Genomic DNA, 25,000 nt, shown 5'->3' with positions numbered 1-25,000 from the left:
TTTGCCACAAAAGTACAAAGTGGAGGAAGTCTTCCATAAAGCTTAAAAGCTTAACAATGTGGAAGACTCCCTGAAGAAAGAAAAGAAAAGAAAAGAAAAAACAAAATATATATATGTGTATGAATTTATAAGTACAAATTAAATGTTCAATATATATATATATAGTAATTACATACAGGTATAATTTAGTTTTAGTCAGTAACTAGCTATTATTTCCTTACAAAACCACTTCTTAAAGGATGTGACTGACTTTTTACTCTTTAAATCGTTCATTAGAAGATTCCATGTTTTTGTTGCACGGTTTTGTAGGCTTAAAGTTCCAATGGTGGTATTGTAGAGATTATAGTGGGCATGATTAGCATGCCTCGTGTTATGATTATGTACATCTCTGTTACTGGTTAAAAAATTGTCAAAGGCAGCTGGTAGTAATCCATTCCAGGTCTTGTAGGCAAATAATGCAAGCTTAACTTTAATGAGATCGTGCACTTTTAGTAAGTTGAGTTTCTTAAATAGGGGACTGGTGTGCTCACTTGGGGCTGAATGTGTTATGTGGCGAATGGCTGCCTTTTGGAGTATTATAAGATTGTTAAGGTTGGTGTTGTATGTACCAGACCAAATAATGGAACAATAAGTGAGATGCGGGACAACCAGGGTCTGGTATAGTGTTCTGAGTATGTTTTCCGATAGATAATATTTCAACTTAGATAATATGCCAACATTCCGTGCAATTATACTGCAAATAGTTGAAATATGGTTGCGCCAGCTAAGTTTACAATCAATATTTACACCTAAAAACTTAGTAGTATAAACTTGCTTAATTATTTTACCATCCATACATATATCTTTATTCCAAATAAGTGTATTACGAGTATTAAAGACAATGTAATTACTTTTTTGTACATTTAGTGATAATTTGTTGGCTGAAAACCAATTACAGAATTTATTTAATTCATTTGACACGTTGGAAGATAATGTGATTATGTCGTCACTCTCGAAGAAAATACTGGTGTCATCAGCAAAGAGAATGATTTTGGCTAGCTTGGAGACATGACAAATATCGTTAATATATAGAATAAATAACAAAGGACCTAAGACTGAACCCTGTGGAACGCCGCAACGAATTTTAGCAAGATCGGATCTAGAGTTTTTATACAAGGTATACTGATATCTGTTCGAAATATAGCTTTCAAGCCAGTTGAGAGTAGTTCCTCTAATGCCGTATGAAAATAGTTTATTGATAAGGATGGTATGATCGATCGTGTCAAACGCCTTCGAAAGGTCTAGGAATACACCAATGCAATTTTTGCCATTATTCAGACTAGTATGTAAACTGTTAAGTGCATCTGCCAAAGCCAGTTCAGTAGAATGTTCGGGTCGAAAGCCGTACTGTTCTTTACAGAGAATATTATATTGGTTAAGAAAATTAAATATGCGATTGAACATAAGTCGTTCTATGATTTTAGAAAAACAGGAAAGCAATGAAATCGGTCGATAATTCTCATATACATTTGAGTCTCCCTTTTTATAGATTGGTATAACCTTTGCCGTTTTAAGTTAATCTGGGAAAAAGTATCTTTTCCATAAGTTTATCTTTTCCATAAAAAGAGGTCATTGGATGTTCTCTTCTTCACCATTTGCTCTTTGAAGACTGTTTCAAACATTTTCGAGATTTCGAAGTTACTATCATCGAGACAAACTAAACATGGCAGTTCTTTATGGGTTCATGTTATAAACTGTTTCTCCTTAGCAGGTATTACCATTTATGTTAGTGCGTGTGTGTGTGGACGAATGTATATGTATGTTAGTTGGAATCGGCATCCTTGATTGTGCCAGTTTCTCCTTTCTAGAGGAAGAGAACACTCCTAGTATAGTGCATAGCCAACTAGTAAACATAATGTGTAGGGATGTGCCTACGCTGGGTGGCACTAGGCGGCACTGGGCGGCCCCGCCCAGCACTAAATATTACCGCCCAGAACTGTCTTAAAAAAATCGTTTATATACCGCCCAGCACTATTTTCATCTAAAATCCCGACATTCCTAACAATATATTCAACATAAATTGGGCCTAGCCTATATGCCAAAGTCATACTGACTAATACTGCATCAGTTACCCATGCGAGAAACATTACTTACGGCTCTCAATCGGTCCCTTGTAAAATCTCTTTGAAACAAACTATATCATAACTTTTACCAGGTACGTAATATATTTCACTAAAAAAGTTTTTAAAAATGTAAATTGTTAGCAAACTATAGTACTTGTGTATGTGCTTGACAAGCTACACAAGTGCCAGCATTTGGCATCTGAGCACCTTCATAAATCGAAAAATTTCTCAAAGGGGAGGGGGTCACACCCTCCCACTTAGACCCCTCCCCCAGGACGGCGATCAGTATACCCGGCACTCAGGAAGTCCTGGGCACATCCCTGATAATGGTTTTTATTAAACGCTAAAGTGTACTCTCCCTTCACCTCTCCCTCTTTCCACCTCTCGTCTCTCTTTCCTTTGCTTCTCCCCTCTTTGTCGATGTCCCACCCCTCCCACTTTCATCCAACCTCGCCCCTCGCCTTCACTGTTTTTCTCGATCTTCCATTGTCCCCCACCCTATTCCACCTAGCCTTGCATGTCCCCTTCTATCCCTCATCATCACCTCCTGGAGCCCCCTCGTCGACACCAACCCCTCCCCCTCCCCCACACACCACACAGACAATCACAACCCGCACATGACGTTATTGAGCCTTGTACTATTTTGGGGGGTTTATTTACAAGCCGCCACATTAATACTCAAGATACCGACATAAACATATCTGTGCTTTACATTTTCCAGCAAACTATTTTCTCATTGGCGCGCTGAATTAAAAATAATTCGATGAAACCACATATTATACGATATTTATTATTACAGCTGCCCCGATGGAGGACGAAACTTTCGACGATGCTCTCGTTCGCCGAGGATTTTTGAAGCATCTGTTTCATCGGTTCCATGGTAAACCAGCAGCAATTGAGCCAGGAAAGAGGGACTTCGCTGGAGACGATGGGTAGGACAAAGATGCTTTGCTTGATGACTTAGAGGAGAAAATGGCTGCGTTGAATCCAGAGGGATTTGACGAACTAACCCCAGAAGAGAAAAGCTGGTGGCACTCTCTGGCGAACTATGCAGCCAAAACTGCCTTAGGTTATGCCCTTGGTAAATAAATCATCACAAGGAAAAGGAGAAATGTAATTGATTTCGAGACTGCGGGTCGTACCACTGAGCTACAGACAATACAAAACGTGCGCTGTACTCACTGTAGTTAGTTTATTTTTTCCTTGTGTCTTAATAGTTAGTATAGTGCTGGATTGATTTGATATGATACATTATAAAATAGAGGTACAATCTCTTGTTTTGTCCAATGAATATATCAAATTCAACATGAAATACTTTATGTGTCCTATTTCGAAGAATTGTTGTTTCTTATTGTTTTGTTTTGCTTCCATATAAAATATGCAGTCTTAAAGGCATATTTTCTGAGTCTTAGAATTACTCACTGTTCTTTTGTTCTTGACGGCATCGCCACCCCAGGGGCTTGCGCAACGGGGGGGGGGGGGTTCATAGGGCCGTACGACCTGGGAAGAATAAGACCAATACTACGGGTGTACACCCCCCCTCCCCTCCCTTACGACCTCACACAAAGTATTTTATAAGCACAATCATAATTTGTGGTCTTAATATAGCTCAAAATGCACCATTTGAAGTCTAAACTTATATTTTGTTACCCTTCACTAAATGTTCCATGCCCCAACGTAAATCAGTCGGAGGGGGCGGGGGCGGGGGGGGGGCGGGGGCGGGGGGCAGGGTGATATTAAAATTTGCCAACACCTTCGAAGTACTGTGAACGTCACTTCGATGCACCCCCCCCCCACATCCACACCGCCCATTGCTGTTATAATTGACAGAGGAAACTTCAATAAACTAATTCACTAAACCTTATCAGTATTTGACCCTAAACTACTAAATATAAAAACATCTTAAAGTTTATACATTTGTAATACAAATGTCGGTTTTAATCTCCAAGTTGTTTGTCCACACGTAATATGAGTGTTAAATGAGACAACAAATGGTGTCAGTGAGGCAAGAAATAAAAAAAACTTTGAAGATTGGCAGCGAAATGCCTTTTGAAGTTATAGCATGAGTGGCCTTGATTATATGACTTACTAGCATATTTGAGGTCAATACTGATCAACTTTAACATAGACAGAGAAAAGGCTTGTTTGCGTAAAAATGACTGGCTTCATTTCTTAGCGAAAAAAACACGATGTCACGTGATTTAGTTGGATTTAGTATCCTATAAATCCTCGTTCATTAAGGTCAATCCCCCTACCTAACTCAGTCGGGGAAATCTGTAATCACCCACCCTCCCCGCAACCCCAACCTTTGAAATCCTGTGCACGTCACTGTCCCAGGCGACCCAAAAAAAAAGACGAATTCCAGTCTAGCAGATAGTCGAACTAGTGAAACGGACATGACAATGAAGACTTGCACAGGATTTCAAAGGTTGCGGTTGCAGGGAGGGTGGGTGATTACAGATTTCCCCGACTGAGTTAGGTAGGGGACTGACTTTAATGAACGAGGATTTATATGATACTTAATCCACGGTCTGATTTCTTAGATACATCTCTGTTCCTTAAAACATATATTATTATATTGTAGATTTATATATTGTAACGCTAACTCAGTCTAAGATTCTGGTGCGTCCAAATATTCCCTGCTGAGGACTGGTGGTGGTATGGAAACAAATGCGGCTTGGATGGTTGTATGTTAGTAACGACGAGCATTAAATCTCGCTATTACATGCAAAGATATAACACATAGATAAACGAGTAAAGAACAAGCGCTGTGTAGATTTCGCAATCTATTACTATAACCAGCCACGGTACAAACAATACATCGGCACGAAGCCCTCAATAATAGGTAGAAAACATGCACTTAACGATAATGGTCACAAACGAGGTCTCAATACCGAAGTAGAGTCCTATAACGATACGTACAAAAGAAAAGACGAATACAAGACAGATACAAGTACGACCACAATGGTCGGAGCCAGGGCTACTACCGAACCAACGGCGATTCAGATCGGGAGCGAAGACTGGTCACAAGTCTTGAGGTCTGCTTCAGCTGAGCTGGTGAGCAGACATCACGTGACCTGTAATTATTACGTTATGTAGCCTACGACAAATAGAGGGCGACATATATAATGACCAACGGCATCACAATATATATATATATATATATATATATATATCAACAATCAAACTTCCCACCGGAAAAAAATATATGTAATGTAAATGACCAGAAACCAGTATCTAATCTTCAAACACATGTACAAGCGCTCCCCCCCCCCCCCTACTTACTCGATTTTGAAGTTACAGCTGAGAAACTCTTTGATTTGCTTTCGCGCTAATAAAGTGGTAAAATGTGCATGGTCAGACTTCCTTATTCCCGTTACTGAAATATTTTAAAAACTGTGTGGATGAATGATTTGTTCCAAGAAACGACTTCTAAACAAGTCCAAACATTTTGTTAGTCCCATTGCGAGAGTAGCGACACGTTTGCACAAGAGGATAATGAATATATTCGAGTTACAGTGATGACACGGGACGGAGAGGAGTGGGGGGGGGGGGTCAATAACAAGGATACAGTACATCTGTCAGGACGGAGGGTAATAAATATCTTGTATTGTGATAGTGGTTACGACATATGAAACGAGTTGAAAAAACTCAAACCAAAGTTAAGAGAAAGAGAGACCTTTGTATCATTCATTAATTTGGGAGTACAAGAGTTCACGTGACATCGTGTGTTTTTCGCTAAGATATGAAGCCAGTCGTTCTGGCGCAAACAAACTTTTTCTCTGTCAAGGTTGAAGTTGATCAGTATTGAAGGAAAGCATAACGTAATTCATAGACCTTTGTTCAAAGTGCACATCACAGTTTGGCCAAACCATCTTCATATTTGGTCCAAGAGTCATATAACTAACAGAGGAAAATTCAGTAAACTAATTCACTAAACCTTATCAGTATTTTGCCCTAAACTACTAAAAATTAACAAAATCTTAAAGTTTATACATCTGTAATATAAATGTCGGTTTTAATCTCCACGTTTTTTTTTTCCAGACGTAATATAAGTGTTAAATGAGACAACAAATGGTCTCAATGAGGCAACAAATAAAAAATTTGAAGATTGGCAGCGAAATGCCTTTTGAAGTTAAAGCATGAGTGGCCTTGATTATATGACTTACTAGCATATTTGAGGTCAATACTGATCAACTTTAACATCGACAGAGAAAAGGTTTGTTTGCGTCAAAATGACTGGCTTCATTTCTTAGCGAAAAAAACACGATGTCACGTGAACTCTTGTACTCCCAAATTAATGAATGATACAAAGGTCTCTCTTTCTCTTAACTTTGGTTTGAGTTTTTTCAACTCGTTTCATATGTCGTAACCACTATCACAATACAAGATTTAGTTGGATTTAGTATCCTATAAATCCTCGTTCATTAAGGTCAATCCCCCTACCTAACTCAGTCGGGGAAATCTGTAATCACCCACCCTCCCCCCAACCCTAACCTTTGAAATCCTGTGCACGTCACTGTCCCAGGCGACGCAAAAAAAAAAGACGAATTCCAGTCTAGCAGATAGTCGAACTAGTGAAACGGACACGACAATGAAGTCTTAGTTTGTAACAATGCAACCTTATGCTTATATATATTTTTTATTGTTGAATGGATTTTATTTTAACATTCCTTTATACGCATTGGCTGTTCCGTGTGTAAATGTAAAGAGGGAGGGAGGGAAATGGGCGGTGTGGAGGGTGTATCGAAGTGACGTGCACAGTACTTCAAAGGTGGTGTCCAAATTATCATCTACCCCCCCATGCCCCTCCGACTGATGCACTTTGGGGCATGGAACCTTTAAGGAAGGGTAGAAAAATAAAAGTTTAGACTTCAAATGGTGCATTTTGAGGTATATTTAGACCACAAATTATGATTGTGTTTATAAAATACTTTGTGTGAGGTCGAAAGGGAGGGGAGGGGGGGGGGGAGTGTACACCCGCAGTATTGGTCATATTCTTCCCAGGTCGTATGTAATTTTTTCCAATGTTCAAAACCACTTAACCTACCGTTACACCGACGGTAACAGAGGCAAATGAATAACCAATGGGTATTATCCTTATGACGTATCAGTGTGACTTTTAGCATAGCCATTTAAGAATAAGGTCAATCATGACTCCACCAAAATTGTAATCAGAAAATCAAACACTGTACAAACAGGATGATAAAAAATTGTTACCGAGCAATTAGAAATGTTGACATCGGTTAGAGCAGAAATATGGAGTTTTGGAACATCTTTGGTGGCGAAGTCTTGCACGAGATGTCACAAGAAACAGCCACAACATTTATTGCTCCCTTTTGGGGACGAAATCAATAGAAATGAACAATTTCAAACGGTACATGTTATTGTTTGAACCTTCAATCATTATATTGAGTCTATAAGTAAATGTAGCAAGTCACAATATTTAGTTTGCGTAAGAATGGCTAAAAAGCGACATTTAGAAGTAAATGTCGTTTTTTTTCATGATTATCGTTACAAGACTTAAAGTTGTTCTAGGTTCAAATCCTAAAAATATTTAAAGTGTATAATGAAGTTTTTACACCAAATACTTCCCAAATGCAGCTCATACAAGATCTTGCTTGTAAACTAGATACAATCTTTGCACTTTTACATCACAGAAAAGGTGATTAATTTGGTAAATGAAGGAAATTGGTTCGCTTCAAAATGCAACTATATGCTGGCTGTAAATTTATTCTTGATTAACAATACATATAGCATATTGAATTATCATGTTATGTAAGATAAAATATGGTCAATTGGCTGTACAATAAATTATCACAAAGTGTAAGGCTATCCGTAAGTAGAGGTAAAAACATGTCCTTTCCCCTTGACTAACTAATTTATAGTACTTCAGTATATTCGGAAATATACCTAAGCTTCACTTGACATTTGACAAAGGTTAGATGTATACACGGGATGTTACTATTTCCTTCCTGGTCGATGCTTCACCAAATAATAAATCCGTCGTGAATTATCATGGTTCATTTATAATTTCATAAAGCTAAAATCTAGAAGGAAGTACGATGGCCTTTCACATATTGATAACTTAAAAATATTCAATAGATAGCCAAGGAGATTTCACCATCATCATCATCATCATCATCATCATCATCATCATCATCATCATCATCATCATCATCATCATCATCATCATCATCATCATCATCATCATGATCATCATGATCATCATGATCATCATCATCATCATCATCATCATGATCATGATCATGATCATCATGATCATCATCATCATCATCATCATCATCATCATCATCATCATCATCATCATCATCATCATCATCATCATCATCATCATCATCATCATGGTCATCATCATCATCATGGTCATCATCATCATCATCATGATCATCATCATCATCATCATGATCATCATCATCATCATAATCATTATCATCATCATCATCATGGTCATCATGATCATCATCATGATCATCATCATCATGATCATGATCATGATCATCATCATCATCATCATCAATATCATCATCATCATCATCATCATCATCATCTTCTTCATCATCATCATGATCATCATCATCATCATCATCATCATCATCATCATCATGATCATCATCATCATCATCATCATCATCATCATCATGATCACGACATATGAAACGAGTTGAAAAAACTCAAACCAAAGTTAAGAGAAAGAGAGACCTTTGTATCATTCATTAATTTGGGAGTACAAGAGTTCACGTGACATCGTGTGTTTTTCGCTAAGATATGAAGCCAGTCGTTCTGGCGCAAACAAACTTTTTCTCTGTCAAGGTTGAAGTTGATCAGTATTGAAGGAAAGCATAACGTAATTCATAGACCTTTGTTCAAAGTGCACATCACAGTTTGGCCAAACCATATTCATATTTGGTCCAAGAGTCATATAACTAACAGAGGAAAATTCAGTAAACTAATTCACTAAACCTTATCAGTATTTGGCCCTTAACTACTAAAAATAAGAAAAAATCTTAAAGTTTATACATTTGTAATATAAATGTCGGTTTTAATCTCCACGTTTTTTTTTCCAGACGTAATATAAGTGTTAAATGAGACAACAAATGGTCTCAATGAGGCAACAAATAAAAAACGTTAAAGATTGGCAGCGAAATGCCTTTTGAAGTTATAGCATGAGTGGCCTTGATTATATGACTTACTAGCATATTTGAGGTCAATACTGATCAACTTTAACATCGACAGAGAAAAGGTTTGTTTGCGTCAAAATGACTGGCTTCATTTCTTAGCGAAAAACACACGATGTCACGTGATTTAGTTGGATTTAGTATCCTATAAATCCTCGTTCATTAAGGTCAATCCCCCTACCTAACTCAGTCGGGGAAATCTGTAATCACCCACCCTCCCCGCAACCATAACCTTTGAAATCCTTTGCACGTCACTGTCCCAGGCGAGGCAAAAAAAGACGAATTCCAGTCTAGCAGATAGTCGAACTAGTGAAACGGACACGACAATGAAGTCTTAGTTTGTAACAATGCAACCTTATGCTTATATATATTTTTTATTGTTGAATGGATTTTATTTTAACATTCCTTTACACGCATTGGCTGTTCCGTGTGTAAATACAGAGAGGGAGAGAGGGCTAGGTGGCGGTGTGGAGGGGGTGGGGTGCATCGAAGTGACGTGCACAGTACTTCAAAGGTGGTGTCCATATTATCATCTCCGCCCCCCCCCCCCACCGCCCCCTCCGACTGATTCACGTTGGGGCATGGAACCTTTAAAGAAGGGTAGAAAAATAAAAGTTTAGACTTCAAATGGTGCATTTTGAGGTAAATTAAGACCACAAATTATGATTGTGTTTATAAAATACTTTGTGTGAGGTCGAAAGGGAGGGGAGGGGGGGGGGGAGTGTACACCCGCAGTATTGGTCATATTCTTCCCAGGTCGTATGTAATTTATTCCATTGTTCAAAACCACTTAACCTACCCTTACACCGACGGTAACAGAGGCAAATGAATAACCAATGGGTAGTTCCCTTATGACGTTTCAGTGTGACTTTTAGCATAGCCATTTAAGAATAAGGTCAATTATGACTCCACCAAAATTGTAATCAGAAAATCAAACACTGTACAAACAGGATGATGAAAAATTGTTACCGAGCAATTAGAAATGTTGACATCGGTTAGAGCAGAAATATGGAGTTTTGGAACATCTTTGTTGGCGAAGTCTTGCACGAGATGTCACAAGAAACAGCCACAACAATTTTCGCTCCCTTTGGAGGACGAAATAAATGGAAATGAACAAATCAAACGGTACATGTTGTTGCTTGGACCTGCAATCATTATATTGAGTCTATAATTAAATGGAGCAAGTCACAATATTTAGTTTGCGTAAGAATGGCTAAAAAGCGACATTTAGAAGTAAATGTCGTTTTTTTTCATGATTATCGTTACAAGACTTAAAGTTGTTCTAGGTTCAAATCCTTAAAATATTTAAAGTGTATGATGAAGTTTTTATACCAAATACTTCCCAAATGCAGCTCATACAAGATCTTGCTTGTAAACTAGATACAATCTTTGCACTTTTACATCACAGAAAAGGTGATTAATTTGGTAAATGAAGGAAATTGGTTCGCTTCAAAATGCAACTATATGCTGGCTATTAATTTATTCTTGATTAACATTTAGCATATTGAATTAAAGATATATTATCATGTGATGTAAGATAAAATATGGTCACGGTCAAATTGCTGTACAATAAATTATCACAAAGTGTAAGGTTATCCGTAAGTAGAGGTAAAAACATGTCCTTTCCCCTTGGCTAACTAATTTATAGTACTTCAGTATATTCTGAAATATTCCAAAGCTTCACTTGACATTTGACAAAGTTAGAGGTATACACGGGATGTAATTATTTCCTTCCTGGTGGATGCTTCACCAAATAATAAATCCGTCGTGAAGGGTCATGATTCATTTATAATTTTATATATCTAAAATCTAGAAGGAAGTACGATAGCCTTTCACATATTGATAACTGTAAAATATTCAATAGATACCCGAGGAGATTTCACCACCATCATCATCATCATCATCATCATCATAATCATCATCATCATCATCATCATCATCATCATCATCATCATCATCATCATCATCATCATCATCATCATCATCATCATCATCATCATCATCATCATCATCATCATCATCATCATCATCATCATCATTATTATTATCATTATTATTAAAAATTAATTTAAGTGTGAGATGTGGTATAACAATGATGGAACTGAATTTGTTTTATGTCATATACACGAGATGAAATCGGTCGAGAAGTGGATTATATGTTCAGGTGGGCCTCGATTTTTGTATGGGCATACACTGGTTGTATTCTAGGCCACACACCACAACCCGAAACATCGAGTCCACTTTATCCGATCTCGATTCCAATTGAGTCCTCGTTTACTCGGTTACTTTTCAAGACAAAATATTTCCACGTTTGTTGCTTAAACTAAGTGTCGATGTATGTCTGGCAAGGACTGGGTCAGGGTAAATGTTATTAATACCGGGAGTACCCCCTCCCCCACCCTTTGTAGTGCATACTTGGCAAGATGGAACTATATCTGTTTTTGGGTATGAATTTACTACGAAACGAATACTCAGGCCGGGAAAGCTGCGCCGTGCCGACATGCCAAATGAACGATGGTACCATGTACCTCCGTCAGGGTTTATAATGTTGTATAGTCACTGTTGAATTTGCGTGAGGTACATAGTATTAATACTTAGCATATGCTTACTTAATGCTACTGACCTCCGTGAGGATGTCACAGGTAGATCAAATGTAATAAAGAAGTAGGAAAGAATATAATATAAATGCTGGAAAATATGTATTAATGCCTGCGTCACACTGTCCCGAAATTGACACCAGATGGACACACGATAAAGGAAATGTTCAAATTCGGCTCTGATCGTTAAAACATCGGGCCATTCGTGAGGGCATCTTAAGCTATCGTATGACCGCCGGTGGAGTTTCTCAGGCTCCGGCAGCAACTTCGTGATCGGTGGCAAAATCGTTGGCATACATATACGTTTTATTTTACACGGTCTCTGCATGAATGCTCCGTCGATTGAATGAAACTGACCCTTTTCTCTCTTTTTTTGAGAAACTTTAAAATAATTTTAGAAAACAATTGAGGAACCGACAACTGTAGATGTTTTTGTTCTCAGTATTAAAAAAAAGAAAACTAAATTATATAGAATATGTTAATCATGTATTAGAGGCTATATGGTAATGTATTCGAAGGTCATGATTTCCAATGACGTGCTATGCAATTCGAGTCGCTTGAAACGTTTCATCATTAACCTGGCATGAAGGGCACTTTAAATCAAAAACTCATACACTATAATATAATTTATATTCTGATCGGAAAATGACAACAACACATGATTTACTTTACCCTCCTTTTTTCGACAAAGATATTCTAATTAATTAGTCTTTCCAATTTCTGTATTTTTTTTCTATAAAAAGCAATGTTTGTTTCCTGTCCTCCTCAATCTTCTTTTTGCCGACGCTTTTCAACATTCCAGAAAGTCTAGAAGTTAAATTAGTCGAAAACGAAACATGGCGCTTCTTCGATGTTTGTTGGCCTTTGCCTTCATCGTTTGCTCGGTCAAAACTTTCGGTAAGATGCTTATTTTTTTATTTTATTTATTTTTCTTCCGTCGAAAGTTGTCCATTTTGAATATTGTATCTTTCATATTTCTGCATTTAGAGTATAAAACCATCATTTATTTGCAAGTGCTTGTTGATGTTTGTTAGAGGTCAGTTGTATACATGTTTTTTTTTTATTTTTTTTTTAGAAAGGCCTGTTTACGTACATGTTTTAAGGCGATTATATAGTGTACTGATATTATAACCGAAATTAATCTAATAATTTTAATTGAACGCCCTTTCTGACAATGTCTTAATTGCATCCAATGCGAGGAGGGTTCTGATCCCTGCATGATTTCACCGAAGTGCAAGGTGCACCGAATGCACCGAAGTGCAAAGAGACTGACTTCGGTCAGTTTGCGGCTTTGATGAGCCAATGAGGCTTCTTCGCGAGTTCCTGCTTGCATACACAAATACAAAAGTGATGTGGCGTCTCACCGATATACCGTCAGCAAATGAAAAATTAGGGATCGCCACCAACCAAGAGCTTCAGAGCTCAGTTGGTGGTGGACATGATTTGTAATGCTGAGATCACTTGTTCATGTCTTTTTTCCTTTTTTTTTTACTTTACCGATACTTCAAATATGCCGTTTTCAATTTTCTTTTAAATAATCTTTTTCTTTGTACTTAACTGAAATTTCTTTATACCTTAATTTTCTTCTGGGGTGGGGGAAGGAGTGGTTCGTAAATGTTTGGAAGCTGAACAAAGTACCCGAAATTTCGGCTTAACTTTATAGATAGCTCAAAGATAAAATTATATACCATAGACCAGTGTTGTCAGTTCAGAATACGTTTTCAAGAACAACTTCATTTTTAGGCAGAAATTGAAAAGAATGATCCATGTTACAAACAAATTGACCGGTGAGCGAGGAACATATTTTCTAAGCATCCACGGTGTTGAATTCATTTCCAACATATCATTTTCGAGATAACAACATTTGAAGTGTACATGTTTTGTTCCAAATATAAAATAAAACTGTTAGCAAACTGCTTATCCACTAAAGAGCCTGTGGAAGAGAAAGTGTAAAAGTAAGTTGGCCTGATATTCCGATCCTAGCAGGATCTTCTCTAGAGGCTAAATGACAAGTAACAGTAACAGTAAAAGAAGGAACAAATACACGAATGAGCAAGGTGAACACAAAGAGATAGATGTAAGAGGATTAGTAGACAAGGGATGGAGAAGAGAAAGAGACCAACAGGGGAAGAGGAGAGGTAGGAGATAAACTGCCGAGGGACAAAGAAAGGATTAAGGGAAGAGGGTAGGGAATAAACTAGAGAAGGACAAAGACAGAAGGTGTGGAGAAATAAAGGGGTTATAAGAGTTATACGGGAAGCGGAGGGACACGGGGGTAGATGGGGGGGAATATAAAAAAGTGAACTTGGAAGATTTTGTGCTTTTTATGAGGTGTTTAACTTGTGATAAACCAGCGTATCCAATCACGTTGATAGATGTTGCTTTAAAAGGATATATAGCTATAGGGAAAAATTCATTTTTGACAGACGAAAGAGAAACAAAATTCTAAGTATCCTGGCCAAATGTGTGGTATACAATTTGTATATAGCGTAGGTTATTCGACATATTGATCGTAGAGATTGTCACAGATTGTTAACAACAGTGAACTTGAAGCAAACAGCTGCCATGCCATAGTTGCACTCCGCCCGCAAAGTACTGTATATTTTTCGCGTATTCAAGTTCTCGCCTTATTGTTATGACCTTGGATTGAATTGGATATTCTCATTTTAACCTATAGGGCCTATAAAAGGAGATGTGAAGTGATACAAAACTTTAGTAATCGCCTTTTTTATTTGGAATCACTATTTTATGTGTTCATATTTAGATCCACCCATCCAACGTTGAAGTAAAATGTTGGATTTGAATTGTGGAGAAGAAAAATAAAGAACAAAATTAGTCAATGTGCTCCTTCGATACCAGACTTGTCAGCCTGGTTGCTTCAAGTTCACTTTTGGATTTACAATCATTTGTGATCTCAAAATCAGATGCCGTGTACAACCTTGGCAAGTTTTACCCTTAGATGGGACCTGTTGCTTCAATGATTTTGTCTTACACTGCGACACGTCCAGTTTGTATTTCAATAATACTTGTAAAATGATCTTTTTGACTGAACCGTGTATAGTTAGTAATACTCAGACCATTGTGTCCTCAGATGCAACAAAAAACTCAACGGGCTGAGGTTTATCCTTACATGGTTACATAATTATGTCAGATTTGTTTTTCAATTTTGCCAATTTTTCAGTGGCAAATGCTATTGAATATCATCCAAAAGTGCTTGGTTGTTTACATAAAGTTAAAATGATATTTTTTTCTTTGGAGCAGTTATTAGAAATTATAAAACAATGTATTAGCAATGATAACATTAAAGCATGCATTGAGGGGCCAACTTTTCAATTTAGACATTAAAGGAGCAGTCCAGAGAAGTTAACACAGTTAATGGTGAATATGCCACCCCTGTAACTTCCGTTAAGATTAGCGGTTCTTGTATATCTCCCGCAAATATCCGGATCACAAGTCGACTGAGACACTTATCCATGCCTCTGTACCATCCATACTTGACTGTTGTGGCAGACTTTTATATAGTCTTCCTGCTTAAACTAAATTTCTAAGTTTCAGAGCATTCAAAACACCGCCCTTATATTAGTTACCCTCAGAGATAACAGATCCCACAGTAAACCTATTCTCCACCAACTTCACTGGCTTCCGGTTTCTTAACGAATAAAGTACAAACTTCTCTCCCTCATTTACAAAGCCATCCTTGGTTTGCTCCAAACTATATTTCCAACTTACTCACCTTACAAATCCCAACTAGCACACTCAGATTTAACAGTACTATTCTCCTAAAGCCACCTAAAGTGAAAACTAAGACCTACGGTGAGCGTTCTTTTCAATTTTCGGCCCCCAAAACTCTGGAACACTCTCCCCACCCACATGAGGAATGCCCCTACCATAGACAATTTATAAAGTGTATGAAAAACTCACTTATTCACGTGCTACCCTCATTGAACCTTGTAATTTTTCGATCCATTTGGTAAATGTTTAAGTTTTCGTTCTACCATGCTGTATTTTTGTACTCATTTTGTTTCTTATAAAGCGCAGCGAGACCGTCGGTATAATGCGAAATATTGAAATAAATAACCTTTTATTATTATTATTATTATTATTATTATTATTATTATTATTATTATTATTATTATTATTATTATTATTATTATTATTATTATTATTATTATTATTATTATTATTATTATTATTATTATTATTATTATTATTATTATTATCATAATGATTATTATTATTATTATCATTATGATTATTATTATTATTATTATTATTGTTATTATTATTATTATGATTTTTATTATTATTATTATTATCTTGCAAACCAGACGCGCTGCATAAACATCTGCACCAACATATTATATCTATTCATGGACTATAAAATGTCAAGACTTAATTCTGCCGAAAGCAATCTTTTGACAAATTGGTCTGATCTGTGGCGCTGAAATCATCCTAACTGGATTGTTTAAGTCTTGTTTCAGACGTTAACAAACTGTATGACTGAATTATGTCCAAAGAATTAAAAAAAAAGGAAAATACAAAATTGTGTTTATTTTCTCGTACTATAAGATATCAATACTATTCTGACTAGATCATCCTGAAAAAAAGCAAAAATGTCCACCAAATCATAAGCAATCCACATTTTTACACCACCATTCTTATTTATTTACTTATTAAAGCCGCTTCCATCGAGGACGAAATTCTTGACGCGGATGCCCTTAGTCGCCGCGGCGGATGGCCAAAACAGAGAGAGGAAAGACAACTCATACATGATAACAGAGAGAATGCCATGCTAGATGACTTCGAGAAGAAAATGGCTGAGTTATCTCCAGCGGAGCGTTTTGACTGGCATGCTCTCTTACACAGTGTCAGTAAACATGTTGCTAAACACGTTGCAGAGAACTTAAAAGCGAGAGTGTTGGCCGAAGAAGGGGAGCGACTGCCCGAGGGATACGACGAGCTAACACCTGAAGAGAGAAGCTGGTATGGCTCCCTGGCAAGTGCACTCCTTGGTAGATGAATACTGCGGGAAAGAAGCTTGTATCTGACCCAAACTGACCGATATTTAGTCTATAGACACCCATCCTATCAAGTGAAATATTTCCCTTGTACTTTAGTATTGTTTCGATTTCAAGTAATGGTGGTGGATTGACTTTTTTGGAATAAAAATCAGAAAATAAAGTAAGCACGATCTCTTTTCGGTGAGCAAATCAAGATGAGTATTTGTGTACCTATATTGTCAGCATCGTGACACCTTTCAGGACCAAGACGAGGGAGAGGGAATCTTTGTCAGGGGAACTGGGAGGGGTAGAGACTCGGGGACCGAGCGCAATTAGATGGGCCGGTGAAAATGTTTTTAATACATAGTTAACGACAAATAAAGTTTTCAAAAATGGGGCCCGTGACCTAGTTACCGACGCCACTGTTTCAGGCCAGACAATTCCAATATAAGACCCAATAATTTATCAACAGAACGGATACTATGAAATATCTGGAAGAGTTTAACGATTCAATCCGACAGTGGCGTGTCCCCATAGACAAGAACTGTAATTGCTGTACCTCTTTACTCTGCAGGAAAACAACTGCATCTTTCACCGCAAGTACACGAGACATCTTGAACTCTTCCATCCTTCCGTTGCTACCCTCTTCTCCCTTCCCTCCCTACCTCCCCTTACCTATAGCTACCCGGACGCACCCACCAATCTTCTCATATTCCCCTCGGTCCTCTCCGTTCCTTTTTCTCACATTACTAAACCCTCCCGCCTAAGTCGAAATTCCCCGCCCCCCCCCCCTCTCTCTATCTCCTTCATCTCTGCTCCCCGTTCACAACCCTCTAAGAATTTTGTTGTTGTTTTGTTATACAGAATTTTTGAATAACATTTAACCTAAAGTGCAAACAACATTCAATGTCTTCTAGTATAATACAAATGGAAAAGATGCAAAGTACACTCAATATATAATAAACATAATATCAAAGCGCCCAACGTCTGAGATCAGTTTTCTCAGAAACATACGAGACATTCTATAGTTCGGGCATCTTTTCAGGATGACAACCCATCCGGGCGCGAAAAGTTTTTCAAGGTATGTGTGGATGGGGGGGGTGCTCGAAATGACGTGCACAGTACTTCAAAGGTGGTGTCCAAATTATCATCTCCCCCACCCACCGCCCCCTCCGATTCATTCACGTTGGGGCATGGAACCTTTAAGGAAGGGTAGAAAAATAAAAGTTTAGACTTCAAATGGTGCATTTTGAGGTATATTAAGACCACAAATTATGATTGTGTTTATAAAATACTTTGTGTGAGGTCGAAAGGGAGGGGAGGGTGGGGGGAGTGAACACCCGCAGTATTGGTCTTATTCTTCCCAGGTCGTATGTAATTTTTTTCCAATGTTCAAAACCACTTAACCTACCGTTACACCGACGGTAACAGAGGCAAATGAATAACCAATGGGTAGTACCCTTATGACGTATCAGTGTGACTTTTAGCATAGCCATTTAAGAATAAGGTCAATCATGACTCCACCAAAATTGTAATCAGAAAATCAAACACTGTACAAACAGGATGATAAAAAAATTGTTACCGAGCAATTAGAAATGTTGACATCGGTTAGAGCAGAAATATGGAGTTTTGGAACATCTTTGGTGGCGAAGTCTTGCACGAGATGTCGCAAGAAACAGCCCAACATTTATTCCTTCCTTTTGGGGACGAAATCAATAGAAATGAACAATTTCAAACGGTACATGTTATTGTTTGAACCTTCAATCATTATATTGAGTCTATAAGTAAATGTAGCAAGTCACAATATTTAGTTTGCGTAAGAATGGCTAAAAAGCGATATTTAGAAGTAAATGTCGTTTTTTTCATAATTATCGTTACAAGACTTAAAGTTGTTTTAGGTTCAAATCCTTAACATATTTAAAGTGTACAATGAAGTATTTACACCAAATACTTCCCAAATGCAGCTCATACAAGATCTTGCTTGTAAACTAGATACAATCTTTGCACTTTTACATCACAGAAAAGGTGATTAATTTGGTAAATGAAGGAAATTGGTTCGCTTCAAAATGCAACTATATGCTGGCTATTAATTTATTCTTGATTAACAATAAATATAACATATTGAATTATCATGTTCTGTAAGATAAAATATGGTCAATTGGCTGTACAATAAATTATCACAAAGTGTAAGGCTATCCGTAAGTAGAGGTAAAAACATGTCCTTTCCCCTTGGCTAACTAATTTATAGTACTTCAGTATATTCTGAAATATACCAAAGCTTCACTTGACATTTGACAAAGGTTAGAGGAATACACGGGATGTTATTGATTCCTTCCTGGTTGATGCTTCACCAAATAATAAATCCGTCGTGAAGGATCATGGTTCATTTATAATTTTATAAAGCTAAAATCTAGAAGGAAGTACGATGGCCTTTCACATATTGATAACTGTAAAATATTAAATAGATAGCCGAGGAGATTTCACCATAATCATAATCATGATGATCATCATCATCATCATGATCATGATCATGATCATGATCATCATGATCATCATGATCATGATCATCATCATCATCATGGTCATCATGATCATCATCATCGTCGTCGTCGTCGTCATCGTCGTCATCGTCGTCGTCATCGTCGTCGTCATCGTCGTCGTCATCTTCGTCATCGTCGTCATCATCTTCCTTATCATCATTATTATCATTATTATTATTAATAATAAATTTAAGTGTGAGATGTGGTATAACAATGATGGAACTGTATTGTTTTTATGTCATATACACGAGATGAATTCGGTCGAGAATTGGATATATGTTCAGGTGGGCCTAGATTTTTCTATGGGCATACACTGGTTGTATTCTAGGCCACACACCACAACCCGAAACATCGAGTCCACGTTGCGATCTTGGCGCTCGTCTTTTGCACTGTAGCAATCGTTGGTTAATGTTTATATGTGTGTTGGGCTCTGTGTGTGTCCATGCATCTGTTTTACATTCTGATTGAAGACTTAAGCGAAGGAATACCAAGTCCTTATAAATCAGTTGAAAGAGAATCATCACGTCCCCCGAAAAAACTCTATTGTTAAGGGGTTTTAACGTTGGGTTAAGTGGTTTTGAACATTGGAAAAATTATAAAAATAAATATCCTCTTAAATAATACCGCATCACTTGAAACGTCCCTTTCTCGAGATAATGAACTGCATTCTTATTGATTTCAGTATTGGAAAATATGGAAAAATGTATTAAGTCAGTAAAGAAGATTTCCACTATGCCTGTACTATCTGGCATACCCGTTTGATATTTCTCTTACAACTTCACTCATGTCGAGGTAAGGTTAACATTGACCCAACCATTGCTTCACTAACTGGTCATTGAGTATCGTAAACTCGTAATTATCATATACCGCAATATTTTGGTATTGTGGTATAGGAAAATACGGTTTGGGCACATTTCCGTGTATATGGATTCATGTTATTAACTGTTTCTCCTTAGCAAGTATTACCATATATGTTAGTGCGTGTGTGTGTGTGGACGTATGTATATGTATGTTAGTTGGAATGGACATCCTTGATTGTGCTAGTTTCTCCTTTCTAGAGGAAGAGAACACTCCTAGTATAGTGCATAGCAAACTAACAAACATAATGTAGGGATGTGCCTACGCTGGGCGGCACTGGGCGGCCCCGCCCAGCACTAAAAATTACCACCCAGCACTGTCTTAAAAAAATCGTTGATCCCGCCCAGCACTATTTTCATCTAAAATCCCGACATTCCTAACAATATATTTAACATAAATTGGGCCTAGCCTATATGCCAAAGTCATACAGACCAAAAATGCATCAGTTACCCATGCGAGAAACATTACTTACGGCTCTCAATCGGTCCCTTGTAAAATCTCTTTGAAACAAACTGTACCATAACTTTTACCAGGTACGTAATATATTTCACTAATAAAAATTAAAAAATGTAAATTGTTAGCAAAACTATAGTACTTGTGTATGTGCTTGACAAGCTACACAAGTGCCAGCATTTGGCATCTGAGCACCTTCAAAAACCGAAAAATTTCTCAAAGGGGAGGGGGACACACCCTCCCCCTTAGACCCCTCCTACAGGACGGCGATCAGTATACCCGGCACTCAGGAAGTCCTGGGCACATCCCTGATAATGGTTTTTATTAAACGCTAAAGTGTACTCTCTCTTCACCTCCCCCTCTTTCAACCTCTCGTCTCTCTTTCCTTTGCTTCTCCCCTCTTTGTCGATGTCCCACCCCTCCCACTTTCATCCAACCTCGCCCCTTTGCCTTCACTGTTTCTCTCGATCTTCCATTGTCCCCCACCCTATTCCACCTAGCCTTGCATGTCCCCTTTTATCCCTCATCATCACCAAATCTCCTGGAGCCCCCTCGTCGACACCAACCCCCTCCCCCACACACACCACACAGACATTCACAACACGCACATGACGTTATTGAGCCTTGTATACTACTTTTTTTTGGGGGGGGGGGTATTTACAAGCCGCCACATTAATACTCCAGATACCGACATAAACCTATATATGCTTTACATTTTCCAGCAAACTATTTTCTCATTGGCGCGCTGAATTAAAAATAATTCGATCTAACCACACATTATACGATATTTATTATTACAGCTGCCCCGATGGAGGACGAAACTTTCGACGATGCCCTCGTTCGCCGAGGATTTTTGAAGAATCTGTTTCATCGTTTCCGGCATGGTAAACCAGCAGCAAATGAGCCAGGAAAGAGGGACTTCGCTGGAGACGATGGGGAGGACGAATATGCTTTGCTTGATGACTTAGAGGAGAAAATGGCTGCGTTGAAACCAGAGGGATTTGACGAACTAACCCCAGAAGAGAAAAGCTGGTGGCACTCCGTGGCTCACCATGCAGCCCACGCTGCCATAGATCATTACCTTGGTAAATAAATCATCACAAGGAAAAGGAGAAATGTAATTGATTTCGAGACTGCGGGTCGTACCACTGAGCTACAGACAATACAAAACGTGCGCTGTACTCACTGTAGTTAGTTTATTTTTTCCTTGTGTCTTAATAGTTAGTATAGTGCTGGATTGATTTGATATGATACATTATAAAATAGAGGTACGATCTCTTTTTTTTCCAATGAATATATCAAATTCAACATGAAATACTTTATGTGTCCTATTTCGAAGAATTGTTGTTTCTTATTGTTTTGTTTTGCTTCCATATAAAATATGCAGTCTTAAAGGCATATTTTCTGAGTCTTAGAATTACTCACTGTTCTTTTGTTCTTGACGGCATCGCCGCCCCAGGGGCTTGTGCAACGGGGGGGGGGATCATAGGGCCGTACGACCTGGGGAGAAATAAGACCAATACTACGGGTGTAAACTCCCCCCCCCCTCCCCTCCCTTTCGACCTCACACAAAGTATTTTATAAGCACAATCATAATTTGTGGTCTTAATATACCTCAAAATGCACCATTTGAAGTCTAAACTTTTATTATGTTACCCTTCCTTAAAGGTTCCATGCCCCAACGTAAATCAGTCGTAAGGGGTCGGGGGGCGGGGGTGATATTATAATTTGGCCACCACCTTCGAAGTACTGTGAACGCCACTTCGATGCACCCCCACCCCCTCCACACCGCCACATTGCACTCCCTCACTATCTGTATTTACACACTGGACAGTCAATGCGTGGAAAGGAATGGTAAAATAAAATCCATTCAACAATAAAAAGTATTTTATAAACACAATCATAATTTGTGGTCTTAATATACCTCAAAATGCACCATTTGAAGAGGTTCCATGCCCCAACGTGCATCAGTCGGAGGGGCGGGGGGGGGGTGGTTGGGGGTAGATGATAATTTGGACACCACCTTTGAAGTACTGTGCACGTCACTTCGATACACCCTCCACACCGCCCATTTCCCTCCCTACCTTTCTGTATTTACACACGGAACAGCCAATGCGTGGAAAGGAATGGTAAAATAAAATCCATTCAACAATAGAAATATATATATATGCATAAGGTTGCATTGTTACAAACTAAAAATTCATTGTCGTGTCCGTTTCACTAGTTCGACTATCTGCTAGACTGGAACTCGTCTGTTTTGCATCACCGGGGACAGTGACTTGCACAGGATTTCAAAGGTTGCGGTTGCGGGGAGGGTGGGTGATTACAGATTTCCCCGACTGAGTTAGGTAGGGGATTGACCTTAATGAACGAGGATTTATATGATACTTAATCCACGGTCTAATTTCTTAGATACATCTCTGTTCCTTAAAACATATATTATTATATTGTAGATTTATATATTGTAACGCTAACTCAGTCTAAGATTCTGGTGCGTCCAAATATTCCCTGCTGAGGACTGGTGATAGTATGGAAACAAATGCGGCTTGGATGGTTGTATGTTAGTAACGACGAGCCTTAAATCTCGCTATTACATGCAAAAGATATAACACATAGATAAACGAGTAAAGAACAAGCGCTGTGTAGATTTCGCAATCTATTACTATAACCAGCCACGGTACAAACAATACATCGGCACGAAGCCCTCAATAATAGGTAGAAAACATGCACTTAACGATAATGGTCACAAACGAGGTCTCAATACCGAAGTAGAGTCCTATAACGATACGTACAAAAGAAAAGACGAATACATGACAGATACAAGTACGACCACAATGGTCGGAGCCAGGGCTACTACCGAACCAACGGCGATTCAGATCGGGAGCGAAGACTGGTCACAAGTCTTGAGGTCTGCTTCAGCTGAGCTGGTGAGCAGACATCACGTGACCTGTAATTATTACGTTATGTAGCCTACGACAAATAGAGGGCGACATATATAATGACCAACGGCATCATAATATATATATATATATATATATATATATATATATATATATATATATATATATATATATATATATATATATATATATATATATATATATATATCAACAATCAAACTTCCCACCGGAAAAAATATATGTAATGTAAAAGACCAGAAACCAGTATCTAATCTTCAAACACATGTACAAGCGCTCCCCCCCCCCCTACTTACTCGAGTTTGAAGTTACAGCTGAGAAACTCTTTGATTTGCTTTCGCGCTAATAAAGTGGTAAAATGTGCATGGTCAGACTTCCTTATTCCCGTTACTGAAATATTTTAAAAACTGTGTGGATGAATGATTTGTTCCAAGAAACGACTTCTAAACATGTCCAAACATTTTGTTAGTCCCATCGCGAGAGTAGAGACACGTTTGCACAAGAGGATAATGAATATATTCGAGTTACAGTGATGAAACGGGACGGAGAGGTGTGGGGGGGGGGGTCAATAACAAGGATACAGTACATCTGTCAGGAAGGAGGGTAATAAATATCTTGTATTGTGATAGTGGTTTCGACATATGAAACGAGTTGAAAAAAACTCACACCAAAGTTAAGAGAAAGAGAGACCGTTGTATCATTCATTAATTTTGGGAGTACAAGAGTTCACGTGACATCGTGTGTTTTTCGCTAAGAAATGAAGCCAGTCGTTCTGGCGCAAACAAACCTTTTCTCTGTCAAGGTTGAAGTTGATCAGTATTGAAGGGAAGCATAACGTAATTCATAGACCTTTGTTCAAAGTGCACATCACAGTTTGGCCAAACCATCTTCATATTTGGTCCAAGCGTCAACTAACAGAGGAAAATTCAGTAAACTAATTCACTAAACCTTATCAGTATTTTGCCCTAAACTACTAAAAATAAACAAAATCTTAAAGTTTATACATCTGTAATATAAATGTCGGTTTTAATCTCCAAGTTTTTTTTTCCAGACGTAATATGAGTGTTAAATGAGACAACAAATGGTCTCAATGAGGCAAGAAATAAAAAAATTGAAGATTGGCAGCGAAATGCCTTTTGAAGTTAAAGCATGAGTGGCCTTGATTATATGACTTACTAGCATATTTGAGGTCAATACTGATCAAATTTAACATCGACAGAGAAAAGGTTTGTTTGCGTAAATATTACTGGCTTCATTTCTTAACGAAAAAACACGATGTCACGTGATTTAGTTGGATTTAGTATCCTATAAATCCTCGTTCATTAAGGTCAAT

The 25,000-nt window shown here is 38.0% G+C and overlaps 1 protein-coding gene across 1 annotated transcript; it reads left to right on the top strand.

The window, feature by feature from the left end:
* The first annotated feature begins 12,638 nt into the window (after window positions 1–12,638).
* On the top strand, window positions 12,639–17,112 carry LOC139969083 (uncharacterized). Its single transcript, XM_071973845.1, has 2 exons — window positions 12,639–12,795; window positions 16,578–17,112. Exons 1-2 carry the CDS (start codon window positions 12,735–12,737, stop codon window positions 16,916–16,918), a joined length of 402 nt encoding a protein of 133 aa, XP_071829946.1. The 5' UTR covers window positions 12,639–12,734; the 3' UTR covers window positions 16,919–17,112.
* Window positions 17,113–25,000: the final 7,888 nt, after the last annotated feature.

Source organism: Apostichopus japonicus, chromosome 6 (assembly GCF_037975245.1).
Source record: "Apostichopus japonicus isolate 1M-3 chromosome 6, ASM3797524v1, whole genome shotgun sequence".
NCBI classification, from domain to species: Eukaryota; Metazoa; Echinodermata; class Holothuroidea; order Aspidochirotida; family Stichopodidae; genus Apostichopus; species Apostichopus japonicus.
The sequence above is the reverse complement of the archived record's forward strand: the minus strand, read 5'-3'. Positions and strand labels throughout refer to the sequence as shown.